This window comes from Sinocyclocheilus anshuiensis, unplaced genomic scaffold (assembly GCF_001515605.1).
Source record: "Sinocyclocheilus anshuiensis isolate Anshui unplaced genomic scaffold, SAMN03320099.WGS_v1.1 scaffold220, whole genome shotgun sequence".
In the NCBI taxonomy this organism is placed as follows: Eukaryota; Metazoa; Chordata; class Actinopteri; order Cypriniformes; family Cyprinidae; genus Sinocyclocheilus; species Sinocyclocheilus anshuiensis.
The window spans coordinates 194454-213054 of NW_015554086.1; the positions used below are offsets into that span (position 1 = coordinate 194454).

An 18601-nucleotide genomic window follows, 5' to 3' on the forward strand; every position below is an offset into this window, starting at 1 on the left:
AGAGAGAGAGAGAGAGAGAAAGTTAGAGAATGTGTGAGAGAATGGGTTATATGTCTTTTTCAAATTATCTTTCGGCAGCATTTTCTCCTCATCAAAAACAATGAAAGCCGAATCACTTGAAAAGTCAATGGAGTTTGGCTGTAGAGAAATTCTATCCTTGGCAGATGAACCTTAGATGAAATCACAGAGAAAATATGAGGCAGTGCTGCTGCACCCACCACAGTGCAATGAGACCATTTTCAGGAGGGAGAAAGAATTGAACTGTCTGCAACACATGCAATATAATAAACAGTTTTTTTTGTCATATTATCAGCTTTAATTACCATGACATATGTATGAAATCAAAAATAAATCATGAGCGTATTTTTCTTTTGAACAAAGACACACAAATACAATAACTGTCATATACACATTTCTTATCTCTATAGGAATCACCTCACTGACTTTACATTGAAAAATAGAATAGATTATTCTAAGCAGCATTTGATGTTTGTTAAACATACAACATACATTTCCATTTTTAAAATATCTACAAGGGCTCTTTCCAAAATACACATTGATCATTGCAGCACAAGGACATTCAAGAGTCTATTCTAAACACATATCATTCGGCTTCCACTTAAACACAATATGTTGTACTTCAAAGTCAACTTCTTTAATGTGAAAACAATAGCAAAATAATATTTTTTTTCTTTTCTTTTCTTTTTTTTTTAAAAGGACCTTGATTGCTGCTTAAGATTTCTTCCAAAAAGAATTTGTGTGATTCTACAGAAGTAAATTTTAGGGAGATTTGTGAATACATTAAAAAAAAAAAAAAAAAAAAGAGTACAAATTGTGAGAAACTCATTTGAACTCATTTAACTCATTGCCTGTCAACCATAAACCAAAATAATGACACAATGACAGTAAAGCTCAACTCTTTTCTCAATTAGGATGCCAGGGAAGTATGATGACATTGTAAAACCTGTACTCAACGTGTTTAGCTAAGTTAATTTCACCTTTATTTGTAAAAAATGAGGCACATGTGCAGAGAAGTCACCAAAACCCTCAAAGGAAAAGACATTTGTGTGAGCACAGAAGTATGGCCTATAATAAATAAAATCCCTTAAGTGGGCCAAATCAAAAACAGACTAGTTTAAAACCCTTGGAGGATGTTGGAGGCTCTGGACCAGCCCAAAGCTTTAAACATCAGGAGACTTATAATATTAAACCACTAAATATGAACATTCTGTCATCATTTACTCACTCTCGTGTTTTTCAAAACCTGTATGACTTTGTTCCTTCTGTGGAACAAAAAAGGAAAAATTCTTCAAAAACACCTCTTTAGAAATCTTTATAAAACGTCTGTCCACAGCTCTTTATAAAATGGTGTATGGGAAAAGGCACTGCCGCATATACTTGAGATTTTTACATCGTGACTTTTTTTAAAAAGGAGATGCCATCATATGCAAACTGGTAAAGGCCCTTAAACATGACTTTTGTGTCACTTTGGTAAATGAACCACAACACACAAATCTCTGTGACACACAGTAAGTGTCACAAGCTACTATGCACTAACTGATCCAATAAAGTGAGCCAAAGTAATTAAACAGAAGAGACGGGTAGAGTATATCTTCAGAACTTGAGATGTCCATTCAATTCGCTGTCTGTTGATAGGCTGAAATTAGTGCAGGATATTTCAACCTAGCCAAAGTCAATGCGTGGTCGATATTCAAGTACCATTGGATAGGCCTGGAGAAAGAGACATGTTGTAGATGAGTATACAATGTACATTTTACGGTACAGTATGCAAACTTAAAATACATAAATGGATTTGTATACAGATTGTCAAGTTTATTGGAAATGTATTTCTTTAACGATTAAAGTTGAAAGTTGAAGTTGAAATCAAACTGACATACTCTCTCTTAATCACTGAGCTCATGGAACATCGGTCTTGAATGTTTATACATTGTTGTTAAAGGGATAGTTCACCCAAAAATTTAAATTCTGTCATTAATTGCTAGCACCATTTTGGAGAGTATCACATACGTAAACCACGTATGCAACGTATGTACGCGGATACATTGTTTACATTCAGATCAAAGCATAAACAATGTAAACAGCGTATCCACGTATGGTGCTGCTGACACAGAACGGCATACGTTGTTTATGTATGTGATACTCTCCAAAATGGCACTACAGGGTGACGCGGAGGAGACGATTTGTTGAATAAAGTATTTTTTTTTCTTTGCACACTAAAAGTATTCTCGTAGCATCGTAAAATTACGGTTGGACCACTGATGTCACATGGACTATTTTATCGATCTCCTTGCTACGTTATTCCTTGCTGTCTATGGGAGAGTCAGAGGGCTCTCGGAATGCATCCAAAATAACTTAATTTGTGTTCCGAAGATGAATGAAGGTCTTACAGGTTTGGAACGACATGAGGGTGAGTAATTAATGACAGAATTTTAATTTTTGGGTGAATTGTCCCTTTAAAAGTCAATCTCTCTATGGAGAAAATGAATGGAATATGGAACTCTGTTGCAGCACTGTTGTAATGGTTGTAATCGAATCATATTTTGAGTTATTCTTTTCAAGAAAGCCACAACCTTTGTGTTCCAAACAAATATGAATACATTTTCAATCTGCACTGAGAATGCGAGAACATCTTCACAGCAGTACTGACGGGTTACATTCTCATTCTCAAGTACACTCAAACAACACTTTTATAGAAAGCAAGGAAGGAGTTTTCTGTACTGTACCAGAAAAATAGGAGATAAGGTGCCAGCTCTTTCTGACCCAGTTCTGTGCCACTTCAATTTACAAGGATTTCATTTTTAACCTCATGTAGCTTTTATATCCTCAGGAGCTGGTCAGAAAAAAAAATTGTTGCGACTTTTTTTGGCAGAATCCCAAAGCTGATTATGTGTATCCTTGTTGAATTCTCAATTTATTTAAAGTCAATTTCAAGATCTAGGAAAGCTATAAGGGAAGTCTTTCTGATTTTACAGTATACATTAAATGTGTGATAGATTTAAGTGATAAATGTAATATTCACCAAAACAATTATACATAATTAATTAATAATAATTACTAGGGATGTCAACTGATAAATATTATTATATTATATTATAGTATATTTATTGTTTTGTTTAAAATTGACATTTTAATCATTAAATTTAATCATGGGGCAAAAACATTTTTAACTCAAGAAAATGTTATGTGGTTAAATGTTCATGAGCTGTACTTTGACTAAAATAGAGCCTAAGTGGTGGCTTTTCCACACTGATGGAAAGTCATACACTTATCAACAGGGTATACAGGGACCCTCATTAAGATGTGGCATTACCCTATGAAGACCCCTCACCCCTGGTGAGTTGCAAGAGGATATGCTTAGGTATGAAAACAGAGTAGAGACCCCCCAGTGAGGCGTCTGTAACCCCCTTCACCACAACAGCGATTCATGACCTGACCCTGGACCTTATAGCTCCATACTCCATGACAGCCTTGTGTAAAAGTGACAATCATAATGCTAGAATTAACTCTGAAGTGCATGTCCAACTGAGGAGGGGGGTGTGGGACTGACTTGACTTGTTTTGAAATTAACCTTAAAGTTTTATGGCTGTCTTAAGTTTATTGCTTTAAATTGTAAATACCATGCAAAGCCACACAACTTGCTATGAACCTGCTTTGAGTAATAGGGTCTGCCACACTGCTCATCCCAGTGGAAAAGATGAGAGGATTTAGATTTCACACATGAGAAGAGAGGAGAGAAGGAGACACTGGTATTCTCATAGCTTACATTTTCTCCCCGAAGCCTCCAGCGGGTCATGTAGATAAACTCCATGGTGTGGTCTTTACCCATGATCTCACCATTGCATAGAACATCTAGCTGCAGAAAGAGTTAGTGACTGTCAGAGCAATTTCATTGTATGGTAGACCAAAACAGCCAAGAACACATGAAACAAGAACAACATAAACAGCAGAAACATGATAAACATGAGATGGTGGTTAATTGGTGAAACACATGCAATGAAGTAAAAGACACATGTTTGAGTCCTAGAAGAGCATATTTAATTTGGAGTGTTCCTGTATGCCAAGGTCATGAGTTTGACTACCAGGGAACACATGTACTGATAAAAAATATAGGTTTTATCACACTATATGCACTATAGGCTTAGCATAAATGTGTCTGCAAAATGCATAACATAGATATGTGAAATATAAACGAAATGGAAAGGCAATATGTAATATCCACCAAATCGTGGTGCACTCTAAAAAATGCTGGGTTGTTTCAACCCAACTTTGGGTCAAATATGGACTAACCCAACCTTTGGGTCAAATTTTACATTACATTTTTAACCCAAAAGTTGGGTTAGTCCAAATTTGACCCAAAGTTGGGTTGAAATAACCCAGCATTTTTTAGAGTGTGCCTTTTTTTGCTTACAGGAAAAATGGTCACCTACATAGACTAAAGATATTCAGGAGTTACCTCATAAGAACTGGGAAGCTTTAACTTCAGACTTAAAAACTTCTTGATTGTTCCAACAGTCACTCTTGTTGAGCATCGAATAAATTTTTTCATTAAGCCCTGGAAAACAAGGCGAAAAAACAACTTTGATCAAATTTCCAAAATGCGACTCAATCAAAACATTAGAATGATTTCTGAAAGATTGTGTGTGACACTGAAGACTGGAGTAGTGGCTGCTGAAAATTCAGCTTTTGCCATCACAGGAATAAATGACACTTTAAAATACATTGAAACAGAAAAAAAAACATTTTTAATTGTAATAATATTTCATTATATTACTGAAAAGAATGAAAGTAAAAGAATTATTTGCAACAAAGGAGATACTGGCAATGTGGGAGCTGATAGAAATGATTGAGCTTTGGAGTTACACTGATTGATACTAGGCTTTAGAAAAGAATCAGGATCAGCCTCGACTTTAATCTTAAAATGTCAAACACACTGATCTTGATGGAAAAAAATCTGATCCTGGATCACCTTTCCTTTAGAAGGAATAAGGGGGCAAGACCAACAAAGAAAGAAGATAAAAGAAGACGACGACATGGGATGGCACACATAAAGTATAGGAGGAGGAGAGATAATTCAAGATGGGTAACCTTAACGATGTTCTCTCCCATCTGCCCATTGTTACGCAAGCAGTCTAGACAGATGGCTATTTGCGGATCACTCCTGTGGTAGTCTCCATCACCTTTAACATCATCATCTTCATCCACTCGGGCCTTCTTACATATAGGGCCATCCTCTGGAAAAAGACAAAACAGAGCTGCTCATGTTAAAGGATTGTCATTTAAATCACTATCAAAAGGTCTGAACTGTTGTTTAATCTATCTTTCACACAGATTTCTTAAATTGTACTTTTTTTTTAACTAAACTGAATCAACATTTAACTAAATTGAGCCGAATAATAACACTTATCTAATATAAAGCTGCTTTACAGCTGAAATTAAATTTATAACATTAATAATTTTTCAACATTAAGTGTTAATGAGTTACGTCTTCTGCCATTTTGGAGAATGGCGTACCCAAGAGCGTAATCTGCGTAATCAGCGTTGTTTACGCTTAGGGGAAAGCGTGCGTATGTATTGTGATATTCTAAAATGGCGGAAGACGTAACTTGGGGAAGAAGAATTGTTGAATAAATTATGTTATTCTTGTTTTCTTTGCACTCAAAAAGTATTCTCGTAGCTTCGCAAAACTGAAGTTGAGCCACTGATGTCACATGGACTGTTTTACCGATGTCCTTACTACGTTTCTGGACCTGGGAACATTACCGTTGCGTTGCTGTCTATGCAGGGTCTGAGAGCGCTCACATTTAATCAAAAATATCTTAATTTGTGTTCCAAAGATGAAGAAAGGGTTTGGGTTTTTATGGGTTTGGAACAACATGTGGGTAATTAATGATGAAGAAAGAGTTTGGGTTTTTATGGGTTTGGAACAACATGTGGGTAATTAATGACAGAATTTTCATTTTTGGGTAAACTTTGAGTGTTAATTTCTTGTTTATTACTGTGAAACTGCTTTGACACAATCTGTATTGTATAAAGCACTATATAAATAGGCTAAATGTTACTTGACTTTTATTTATTTTTTATTATTTTATTTATTTTTAACATTTTTCTGACTCCCCAAAATGTTTAAAATGCACGTGAAAATAATATACTTTGGATTTTATGTGAAAATTGCATAAATTTCATTTAAAAATAAAATAAAATAAATAAATATGTGCCATATTACGTGTTCCCCTGACAATGCAGGGCACAAAAGCTGAACATTTCAGACTCATAGATATGCTAATGCAAAATAGCATCTGCATCTTTTCTCAGGCTTTCTTTCATATGAAATAGATAACATTCAAAATGATGATCTTGGGAAATTCATGAATGTGGTAATTATCTCATCATTAAGAACTGCTTACAGCTGCAAACACTTACAAGTTGCCTTGGAGACTCCAAGTATTATGAAAGTCATTCATTTTGGTTCATACATTGAGCATAAGAGCTGCAGATTAAGAAGACTGTAGTACACAAACAAAAAAACTCATACATTCCAACAAATCACACAAACCATCATTTAACTAAATGGGGCATCCCAAACAAATAAGGCCATGTAATTTTACTACTGATATGATGTAGAAAAACAAATGAACGGCATGTTCTTGTGTGTCTTCACCATCATTCAATTTGGTCTTAAGGCAGAAATTAAGTCATCTTGTAACATAAATCCTTGTGAGAGCAAATTCTAACTTGCTGACCAGTGTTACTTAATAAAATTAATTTGACGGCACTCTGAGGGAAATGCAGTAATGCTAAGAATAGGTGTTTAAGGTTGACTGAGGGTAGAGACCCTAAACCGCAAAAAAAATAAAAAAAATAAAAAATAAAAATAAAACAATTTCTTTTACCACGGCAGATTTTTTTTTGTCAATTAGACAATTTGAAATTTGAAAGAAAAAAAAAAAAAACTTTTAACTAGATAAGTTGCCTTTATCTTACAATTATTTATATAGCACAATTCTTTACATTTTATTTACATTGTTTTATTGTAAATAAAAAGGTGTTTGTCTAAAATGCCACATTATGTCTAAATTTGGTCATACGAGTCAAGCTTTCTGCAAAGCCATATATCCATTAAAGTCTATCAGTTTTAAAATTTCAGTGCTTATCTTTACAGTTGTAATTGTATAAAACAGTTGTACAGAGTGACTCTGTAGTAGTTCTCTCTGGAGTCAAGGGAGCAAAGTGACACAGATACATCTATACTGATGACTCACATCTTATACCCACCACCTCTGAGTCAAGGTCAGTGGAACAGAGTGTGGTAGATTCATTTGAGCTGTGAAGACATTACTTGATAAGGAACAAAAGTGATACCAAAAGTCTGATGAAAGAAGTTTAAATGCTGATACAGAAGAGTAACCTGGCCCATAGCAAGACTCATAACCAGGAGAGTCTAATGTGTGGGATTAAAGGGATAGTTCAGCCAAAACCTGACAAAACCTGTCTGTCATTATTTACTGAGTCTTCTGCTATTCCACACCCATATTTCTTTCTTCTGTAAACCACAAAAGGAGATGATAGGTCGAATTTTCTTGCTGTTCTTTTTTTCTATACAAAGAAAATTAATTTTGACCAGGAGCTTATAAGCAGCAAAAAGGACAGCATAAATGTATCATAACAATAGTTCATATAACCTGTGTGTTCTATCCCTAGCCTATTTGGGATATTTTTAAAATGCTTTTTGTCATTTTCAGAAGTTCATGGTCTCCACTCACTTTCATATGGAAAACAGCAGAGTCAACATTCTGCTAAAATTCTCTCACTTTTCTTTCAGGTTTGAATCGAAAACAGAATGACAATTTTAATTTTCAGGTGAACTATTCCTTTAAAATGGTGAAGCTTTGAGTTAACATGTTTATCAGGTGAGTGCAGTTGTAGATCATTTCACTGTTCGAGTCATTTACCATCAGGACTTTCTTTCACTTTGTTTCTTCTCCAGAATTCAATCTCTTGCTGCTGTTCCTCTGGAAGAAATGAAAAAGTTAATTAAACGCCAGTTGATATATGGTATCTATAAATGACACAAGAGTTACTTCAAATGGCAAAATACATACTTTCTCTAAGACCAGGCACAAGTTTGAAAATGACTTCTTCTAGAGTGTTGTCCAGCCTTTGGAGAAAAGAAATACACAGAAATGTGAGCTACCAGAACACCACCCATGCTAATGTCGCTGTCACGTCTGTTAGCAGGTTCAGGTTAATGCTGCTCTACGCTCTTGTTATCATTCTGTCTGGTGTTGGGGTGAAGATGTATCACTGGTGTGGAGAGGCAATACTGTGCAGGGTTAGTCTCACAGCTGACACTCTGGCTCCAGAACATAGTCTGGCAGTTGCTTGGAATGCCTCCCAACCAGGATCAAATTCACTGCCACTTTATGACCCCACACTGCTCGAAACCAGACAACTGTGGGTAACAAATCTCTCAGACCTATTACGGGAAAGCTATTAGATTTAGTTCCAGATTTCTTCAAAATCAAATAGATAATCTCATTAATCCTTATCTTGGCTTGTATTGTTCTGTGCTCTACAATGCTACACTGAGTCTGATCCCAGACCACTTGAAGCAGATTTGCTGAAAAGGTTTTGAATTAGTAGTAGGATATCATGGACCAGTGTGGTTTACCTTAACATCTCCAAGGGATTTGTTTCATGAACCTGGATACCACATTTTGGGCAATCATTGCTGTCCTCAAAATGCTGGACTATACAGCTTTTACAACCTATACAAAAGCAGAAATAAATAAATTATACTTAAATAACAGTAAAAATCTGTGAAATTTAGTTAACAAAAAAACAGCAGCTGTGGCAACTTCACTGTAAAAATACAGTAACAACCTTTGTGTAAAATGACTATGATTGCATCGTCCTATAAGTCAGTTGTTCCCAACCCTGGTCCTGGAGGCACCTCAATACTGCACATTTTGCATGTCTCCTTTCTCTGGCTGCGTTTACACTTTGCATTAACATGCGATCACCGTGATCCGATCAAGCAGATCGGACCATCAGTCAATCAGAACACAGCGCGTTTACACAAAAGCAGAAATAAATAAATTATACTGAAATAACAGTAAAAATCTGTGAAATTTAGTTAACAAAAAAACAGCAGCTGCGGCAACTTCACTGTAAAAATACAGTAACAACCTTTGTGTAAAATGACTATGATTGCATCGTCCTATAAGTCAGTTGTTCCCAACCCTGGTCCTGGAGGCACCTCAATACTGCACATTTTGCATGTCTCCTTTCTCTGGCTGCGTTTACACTTTGCATTAACATGCGATCACCGTGATCCGATCAAGCAGATCGGACCATCAGTCAATCAGAACACAGCGCGTTTACACTTGGCGACATCAGCTGAGATCTCTATCTGGATAACCGATCGGATCTGTCTTTCCCGCGCAATATTTAAATAAGTCTGCCAAGAATGGCCCGGTGCAAAGTCAACATAATGTGTTGGGTTTTCTGTTGAAAAGCATTTTCAGTCGCGGGACATTTTACAAATCAAACTCACTAGCGCTCCACATGGGTGTTCTCCGTCTTTCTTGTGACCGTTCGGGAGAGAGGGGGCGGGGTTTTGCGTGATGTCGACCTGCGAATGCAGACGATGTATAAAAATGCAGATGCAGACACGATGGCTGGATTGCGTTGAGATTACACTGAGATCCGATCACAATGCGTCCTCTTCTACCTCTGGACCAGGACACGCTGATCAGATAACATTCCGATCAGAAGCGCGTTTACACTTGTCTTTTCAATGTGTATGTGGACAACATCCGGATACAGGTTGCATGTTAATGCCAAGCGTAAACGCAGCCTCTGACACCCCAATGTCAGGTCTTGGAGTCTTTACTAATGAGCTAATGACCTGAATCAGGTGTGTTTGATTAAGGAGACAAGCAAAACGTGCAGTGTTGGGGTGCCTCCAGGACCTGGGTTGGGAACCATTGCTATAAGTAATAAAATTACTTGTTATTTTTTTACTTCTAAAAACTATAAATTTTGCATTGCTTTACCATATTTGATGTCCTATTGTATCCATTACAGATTTTCACCATATATAGCAAGATAACGTCCCATTTACCAATTACATTTTTACTGTAACATTTTTACAGTTTCTTACTGTTAAAATTACAATAATTTTTTATGTCAAATTTCACAGTTGAAATTCCCTGCAAGAATGACCACAGACTACAATTAAAACCAAGTCTTACAAACTGGCATTTAGATAAAGCTTTAGCTGGCTTTGCTTGGCCATGGCCAGTAAAACACCTATCATTTTCCACCGGCAAAATTGTAGCAACACTCATTACCTTATTGCTCTGTAAATACACACATACAAAGCTATCAACACACAAACTATTTCAAACTGCTTTACCTCATGAGTGAGTGCATGGGGAAAAAATAGCCACTGCCCACACATATTACACACTGACATTGATGCACGACACAATCAGGTCATCATGTGTAATAAGTTGGGCAGGTGGCAGTACAAAATACAGTGCATACTAAAACAAATGCCTAGTACATTCAAGATATGAAATTACTTATGGCATTAATTAACAATAAATATAAGCAAAAAAATTATTAAAATAAATATCAAATAATATAAATAATAATACATTTTACTATTTAACTTTCTCATGGTTTACTGTACATTTCATATGCCGCAATCAAACAATAAAGCACAAACTGCAAACTAATTCCATTAAGAAAATATTTTGTGTGAAAATTGATGCTTGAGGAGAATATCTGTTGTCATGGTGACTGATCTACAGATGACAGTGACAGTGTGTTGGTCATGTATCTTAAAAATGAGGGAGATTTCACATCTGGTTTGCCGTACCAATATAATGCAAAAAGGAAAGTAGGTCACTTACACCTGACAATGAAATGACTATTAATTAACACTAGATCCTGATGTTCACATATACTCTCTGTGGAAATACATATGTGCCTAATCAAGCATTATAAAATTAATTGTCCCTAAAAATCATTAACAACAGCAGTAGTGGGATTTATCAGCTTAAATACATGCAACAAACACTGGTCTAAATAGTGTATCAGTGAAACTGGTAGGTCTGCACTAAAGTACAGTAGTTTGGTTGGACACATTGATTCATATATTAAACATTTAACAATTACAGATATGTAAAGTTATTTCCTTATTCTGCTATCCTAACTTTGTATGGATAATTGCATTTTATTACTTGAAATTAGCATTGCTTTTTTCCACGTGCTGTCCGTGACACTATTAGAACAGATAATTTTCGGGTCAGAGCCCACCGGCTGAAAACCACTGCTAAATCATCATCAAAATTTTCATTAAATTCTCATAGAGACTGTAGATACTTACAGGTGTGCAGGCACTCTGTCACAGTAGTGGGCTTGATCAAGTACCCTTTACAGATATAACAGGTGATGAAATGGTTTAAGTCCCTCACCAGGTGTTTCCTATGTGATGTCATTGTCAAGTTACCAAAGGAGGGATGAAGGAAAAACAGATGGTGTAAGGATGAAGTGGAATGCAGCTTCAGCCACTCTGTGGCTCAACTGCAGTATTCTGCTGAAGGGCCCCTGACCTTCTCTTCCTTCATGACATCATGGAAAATTAAACATGCCCTTAAGACAGACCTGTGGATGTGGATAAAACAATCATGCTTTATATCAAAATGTTAAAATTACTGAAAGTTGTTGAAAAGATTTTTTTTTTACTTTTATTGCTTTGTCTTTTTGTGTAACATTAGCCTATAATCTTTGTTTGTTAAAGGTGCATTCAGTAAGGCTGCGTTTAAAATCGTTCTCTCTCAGTAGGTACTTCTTTTGAATTTCTTATTTAGTCACCATTAAAAATCAGTGGTTCTCAATTTCAGTCCTGGCTGACACAAGGCAAATTTCAAATGCTATTGCACCCTTAAAGGGCACTTTTGGAAGGGGAAGCCATTTGTTAGGGCATTCCAAACGAAAGTGAACACCTCAATCCCTCCATGAAGGGCCCTTTCACAAGTCCGATGGTCTATAATTTATGGTCATGTAATCCAAGTTGGTATCCTCATGATTTTAAAGGAGGAGAGTTTGGGTTAACGTATGAACAGAATAATTCAAGGTGTTTTGTTATGATATATGACACAAAATTCATATTAAGTTTAAATAAGTTTCATAAGTAAGATATATGTTTAATAGTAGATGCGTTGGGTAAATGTGACCTGCAGGGTTCAAAGAAGAGATGGCAACTTTTATAGCAGAGGGAACACACACACACACACACACACACACACACACACACATAAAGCATATTTTAAAAACTTCATTATTAAATGTATATTTATTTGTAACATATTAACAGCAATAATAATAATGCTTTAACATTCCAGGTGAAGATAATAAGCAAATTACATTGTCTTTCATTGCTCCCTTCGCCAAGGGCCTTCCAAATGGCTTTATGACACGGATGTCCCCTGCTCTCTCCAAAGTCCCTACTTCAATGGCTCTTCCCTTTGGAGTGAGCAAGGCATAGGGATGCTCACTTCCTATTGGAACACTCATAGAAATCTCTACTAACAAGCTCATGATCTGAAGCAGGTGTGTTTTAGACAGACATACAAAAAGTGCAGAGTGGTGGGTCGCCAGACCGTAATGGGGAACCACTGTTCTATATAGTATGAATATTCACCACGTTGTCATTATTACAGTCATGTGACCTTCAGCCATAGTCAAGGGTTGTGGCTAGAAGGGATGCAGCAAAAACCGGAAGCTAAAAATAAATTAAATGTTCTACCTATTAGATTGTTTTATTAACGTCTACACCTACCTTAACTCTAAACCTACCCCTTACAATAATGCAAAAACAGTAATTACTGTATTATTGTACAGTGTGAGAAAAATTACGCTGTTTTGATGTGCACATGCCCAGTAGCTTTTGCTGTATCCGTTCTAGCCTTAACCATAAGGGCACTCTGGAGTCAGAACAATCATGGCCGCCATATTGAAGGGTCATTCTTAACTAAAGTACCAAAACTGGCCACTTCAAAGGGCCCTTCAGAATAAAGGATTTCCAAGGGTGCAACTGATGAACACTTTGCTCCCATGATACTTTTTGCACAGGTTTTATTGTGCACTGCAGAAAGTAAAACGCTGTAGCTGTTGTTTATGCTCACTCTTATTCATTCCAAAAACACCAGTGATTTTGGATTTTATACTGACACCTACTGGCCTAATGAAGTATTTTTATAAAAGCACAGTGAAGCAGTTTGTTTTCATTTCAGGTCTGTTTTTCTGTCTTTTTCTGTCTTTTTCTACTACTACTACTACTACTCATATGACACATATAATGGTCAGTACAGGATTTGGTGGTTTGTGCTAGTACACGGTATGTGACTACGTTATCCTTGATCTGTGGTGTAACCTGTTTGTTTGGACTTTTATTTTTCCATTCATGCTCATTGTCTTTATGTTGGTTGATTGTACATCAGGGTTCCTCAAATCTTGCACTGGAGGGCCAATGCGCTGCAGAGTTTAGCTCCAACCCTGATCAAACTCACCTACCTGTGATTTTCTAATGATACTGAAGACATTATTGATTAGCATGCTCAGGTGTGTTTGATTAGGGTTAGTGCTAAACTCTGCAAGAAAGTTGATCTTGTGGGCCAGATTTGAGGATCCCTGTTGTACATATACCGATCCATATGCTGCGTCTCAATGTGCCTACTTATACTACACCCTTAAAGTATGTACTCTTTTGGTGAAGAAAAAGTACACACTTTTGAGTGTGTAGTAGAAGAGTAGGCAAGATTTGGGACATACTATCACGTCACACAACTGCGTCTTTAACGGACGCTCTGTCGCAGGGGTGCCCAAACTAGGTCCTGGAGGGCCGATGTCCTGCAGAGTTTAGATTCAACCCCAATTAGGCACACCTGAACCAGCTAATCAAGCTCTTACTAGGCATACTATAAACTTCCCAGCAGGTGTGTTGAGGCAAGTTAGAGCTAAACTCTGCAGGACACTTGCCCTCCAGGACCGAGTTTGGGCACCCCTGCTCTGTCGCATAGATACACGCACCCTGTCACTGTAAACTGGCCTGTCAGTCATCTTGTCACAGTTAACATTCTCCATATTGCATTTCATTTAACTTCCTACTGTATTGGAGAGAAAAGAAGTAGCACATTGATCTGCCTGTCTTTCGCGGGTCTTTCATGCCGAGAACTCTGCTCATATTTTATGCATAATGATGCATTTAAAAGTAAACGCCCAAACGGATGTTTATAAAAGTTTACATTGCTGTTGCAGATTAAATATAACACCGATAACATTAAATACATATTTTTTTTACCAGATTAAATGTTGAATATTAGTAACTCAAACCCCTTTTTCTAAGCCTCTCTACCTAACCACCGGTCGCGAACATCCACCATGTTTGTAGTTTTTTTATCTACCTAACCACCGGTCGCGCACATCTGCCATGTTTGTAGTTTTTTTAACGCGTTTTATTCGTGTTTGTAGTTCTTGACAGAATCCTTCACAAAGCGCAATGGATTGTGGGCAATATTAGCCATTAGAGTGTGCACAGATCCACACTTCAAACATCGACCTGAAATAGTAGACCATCCGGGGACTTTTGGCATACTCTTTTCAATATACTATGCTTTGGGACACACTTATTCTAATCTCACATACTATTTAGGATGGATAGTATGAACATTGAGACGCAGGGGCACTCTAGACTAGTGGTTCTCAAACATCTCCATGAAGTACCCCCAGCACTGCGCATTTTGTATGTTTCCCTATATGTGACACACCCACTTCAGGTCTTGCAGTCTCCACTAATGAGCTGATGAGTTGAATCAGGTGTGATAGATGAGGGAGACATACAAAATGGGTACTCCAGGACAGGTTTGAGAACCACTGCTCTAGACCAGTGGTTTTCAATCCAAACCCACCACCCTGCACATTTTGTATGTCTCTCTTAGGCTATCTGACACACACCCTGTGTCCCAATGTGCATACTATCCACCCTATCTGCCCTAAATATTATTGAAAATTACTAATATCACATAGAATTTAGGATGGATAGTATGCACATTGGGACGCAGGCACTGAGTTCAGTGCATGGAACTTTCACCTGATGAACTGATGATCTGAATCAAGTGTGTTAAATAAGGAAGACACATAAAATGTGCAGAGCGGTAGGTCCCCAGGACCAGGAATGAAAACCACTGCTCTAGACTATGCTATTGCCTTTAATAAAGTAATATGTTGTGTTTGTTGTCATATGTGACCCTGGACCACAAAACCTGTCATAAGGGTAATTTTTTTTTAATTGAGATTTATTCATTATGAATAAATAAGCTTTCCATCGATGAATGGTTTGTTAAGATAGGACAATATCTGGCCGAGATACAACTATTTGAAAATCTGGAATCCAAGGGTGCAAAAAATCAAAATGTTGAGAAAATCGCCTTTAACGTTGTCCGAATGAAGTTCTTAGCATATTACTAAACAAAAATTGTTTTTATGCGGTAGGAAATTTACAAAATATCTTCATGGAACATGATCTCTACCTAATATTCTAATGATTTTTTTGCATAAAAGAAAAATCGATCATTTTGACCCATACAATGTATTGTTGGCTATTGCTACAAATATATCAGTGCTACTTATGACTGGTTTTGTGGTCCGGGGTCACATATCGTCTGGCTGTTCTTAGATGCTTTTATGTTTATGTTTTGTATAGAGCACTTGCTGAAAGTTAGTATATTACTATTAGAGATATTTATTGAGTGTACCTTTAATGTTTCCGAAACTTGAACTTGTCTACAGGTGCATCATGACACATACGCGTTAAGCCCCGCCCACGATCTTCAAAACGAAACCATTGGGTTAATGTACAGCGGCTTCGAAAATGACATATATAACTCATTCAATAAATGTGTAACTACTTTTATCCTTACAAAAAATCATGTATAAAGTGGGGGGCTCGTATTATTTGGTATAATAAGTAGCTATCAACCGACACAAAATTTGGGCCTGTGAACATAGCATTTTGTCTTATTTTACATTAGTTTTATAACGTCCCTTATCTTATGTTGCGATCAGACTTAAATGAAATGTGTTGACAAACAGATCCAATGTTGTTTTATTATATATGATCTATACTCCAAATGTAGTTGGTCCTCATCAGCTACGTCGCTTATCGTGACATCCTCACGACAATATAATTGTTTTTTTTTAAGTCAAAACTATTGGGTTTATCCCTACTTGGCCATGGTCTGTGTCATTCTGTGCGTCATCTTCCTGTAAAACCCTGCGCTGCGTATACCTCAATAACGAATAACGTGCGATCAGTGCCGCACTCGATTTAACTTGCTGCCATTTGTACAAGTGTCACTTTCCGTAAACGAGAGGCGAGTGTTTTATCGCTCATCAGTGTGCACTAAATAACCAGCTCTACCCTCACAACTAGTAGCCTATCCTACAGAGACACAGACATGCTGACGAACTTGATATATGACACGAGACCGCATTCCCATCCCACCCGAAACTTTACGATGAAGGGAGAGCGTGAAAACGACACAGAGCTGCAGTCAGACAGTAACGACCATCTCTTACCTTCACATCATGGGTCCATGTTGATGATGCGCATTGATTTTTACAAACAGGCTTGAACGAATTTGGGCTGTTGAAAGTGATGGTTGTAGTAGCGGCACAGAATACGGAACTGCTTTCATTTGAGATGATATGGGGAAGGGGGCGGAGGACTTTCCAGTTCTTGTTTACGCATTGCTGTTTTATTCATTCCATGGCAGATTGTCTCTGATTGGACACAAACTAGGGCGCAGCCTTCAATTACCAACAAGTCCAGTAACAGTTTAAAACCAGTTTATCAATGAAGACACACGTGTGGCAGCCCTGTTTGTTAATATGATTAAGGGCAGATACTTGTATGTACTAATATGTGATTTGCAGTTCATGTCAGACAGGTTTGCATTAATAAAGAGCAGCATGTTTTGACATTATCCTCCTCAGCTTCAAATAAATAAATAAACTTATCCATAAACATCTTCCCACAAATGACTAATCAGTATGTAGGTGTTATGTACAAAAACCTAGAACAACATAACATACCAAAAAAATGTATCCAGCATAGGCCTACATATGTTTGGAATGAGGAGGTAATGATATCTGGCCGAGATACAACTATTTGAAAATCTGGAATCCAAGGGTGCAAAAAATCAAAATGTTGAGAAAATCGCCTTTAACGTTGTCCGAATGAAGTTCTTAGCATATTACTAAACAAAAATTGTTTTTATGCGGTAGGAAATTTACAAAATATCTTCATGGAACATGATCTCTACCTAATATTCTAATGATTTTTTTGCATAAAAGAAAAATCGATCATTTTGACCCATACAATGTATTGTTGGCTATTGCTACAAATATATCAGTGCTACTTATGACTGGTTTTGTGGTCCGGGGTCACATATCGTCTGGCTGTTCTTAGATGCTTTTATGTTTATGTTTTGTATAGAGCACTTGCTGAAAGTTAGTATATTACTATTAGAGATATTTATTGAGTGTACCTTTAATGTTTCCGAAACTTGAACTTGTCTACAGGTGCATCATGACACATACGCGTTAAGCCCCGCCCACGATCTTCAAAACGAAACCATTGGGTTAATGTACAGCGGCTTCGAAAATGACATATATAACTCATTCAATAAATGTGTAACTACTTTTATCCTTACAAAAAATCATGTATAAAGTGGGGGGCTCGTATTATTTGGTATAATAAGTAGCTATCAACCGACACAAAATTTGGGCCTGTGAACATAGCATTTTGTCTTATTTTACATTAGTTTTATAACGTCCCTTATCTTATGTTGCGATCAGACTTAAATGAAATGTGTTGACAAACAGATCCAATGTTGTTTTATTATATATGATCTATACTCCAAATGTAGTTGGTCCTCATCAGCTACGTCGCTTATCGTGACATCCTCACGACAATATAATTGTTTTTTTTTAAGTCAAAACTATTGGGTTTATCCCTACTTGGCCATGGTCTGTGTCATTCTGTGCGTCATCTTCCTGTAAAACCCTGCGCTGCGTATACCTCAATAACGAATAACGTGCGATCAGTGCCGCACTCGATTTAACTTGCTGCCATTTGTACAAGTGTCACTTTCCGTAAACGAGAGGCGAGTGTTTTATCGCTCATCAGTGTGCACTAAATAACCAGCTCTACCCTCACAACTAGTAGCCTATCCTACAGAGACACAGACATGCTGACGAACTTGATATATGACACGAGACCGCATTCCCATCCCACCCGAAACTTTACGATGAAGGGAGAGCGTGAAAACGACACAGAGCTGCAGTCAGACAGTAACGACCATCTCTTACCTTCACATCATGGGTCCATGTTGATGATGCGCATTGATTTTTACAAACAGGCTTGAACGAATTTGGGCTGTTGAAAGTGATGGTTGTAGTAGCGGCACAGAATACGGAACTGCTTTCATTTGAGATGATATGGGGAAGG

General features: G+C 37.1%; 1 protein-coding gene across 2 annotated transcripts; it reads right to left on the minus strand.

Moving 5' to 3' along the window:
- Nucleotides 1–368: 368 nt before the first annotated feature.
- Nucleotides 369–16857, minus strand: pcgf5b (polycomb group ring finger 5b). 2 transcript variants are annotated; one of them, XM_016461310.1, is made up of 9 exons: nucleotides 16669–16857; nucleotides 11417–11694; nucleotides 8690–8786; nucleotides 8121–8176; nucleotides 7971–8030; nucleotides 5107–5252; nucleotides 4475–4573; nucleotides 3785–3874; nucleotides 369–1731 (listed from the first exon to the last, which is right to left on the minus strand). In XM_016461310.1, exons 2-9 carry the CDS (start codon nucleotides 11526–11528, stop codon nucleotides 1684–1686), a joined length of 708 nt encoding a protein of 235 aa, XP_016316796.1. In that variant the 5' UTR covers nucleotides 11529–11694; nucleotides 16669–16857; the 3' UTR covers nucleotides 369–1683. The 2 variants fall into 2 exon arrangements, with proteins under 2 accessions (XP_016316796.1, XP_016316797.1); XM_016461311.1 differs by lacking the exons at nucleotides 11417–11694; nucleotides 16669–16857 and adding an exon at nucleotides 9575–9636.
- Between the last annotated feature and the right edge of the window lie 1744 nt (nucleotides 16858–18601).

Bases quoted from the DNA above. Each gene is read 5' to 3' on its own strand.
- pcgf5b (XM_016461310.1), bottom strand. From the start codon at position 11,528: ATGACATCACATAGGAAACACCTGGTGAGGGACTTAAACCATTTCATC. The intron at 8,787-11,416 runs GTAAGTATCTAC...GCTTTTGTATAG, and splicing joins GACAGAGTGCCTGCACACCT to GTTGTAAAAGCTGTATAGTC. The intron at 5,253-7,970 runs GTAAATGACTCG...GTCTTTTTCCAG, and splicing joins AGTGAAAGAAAGTCCTGATG to AGGATGGCCCTATATGTAAG.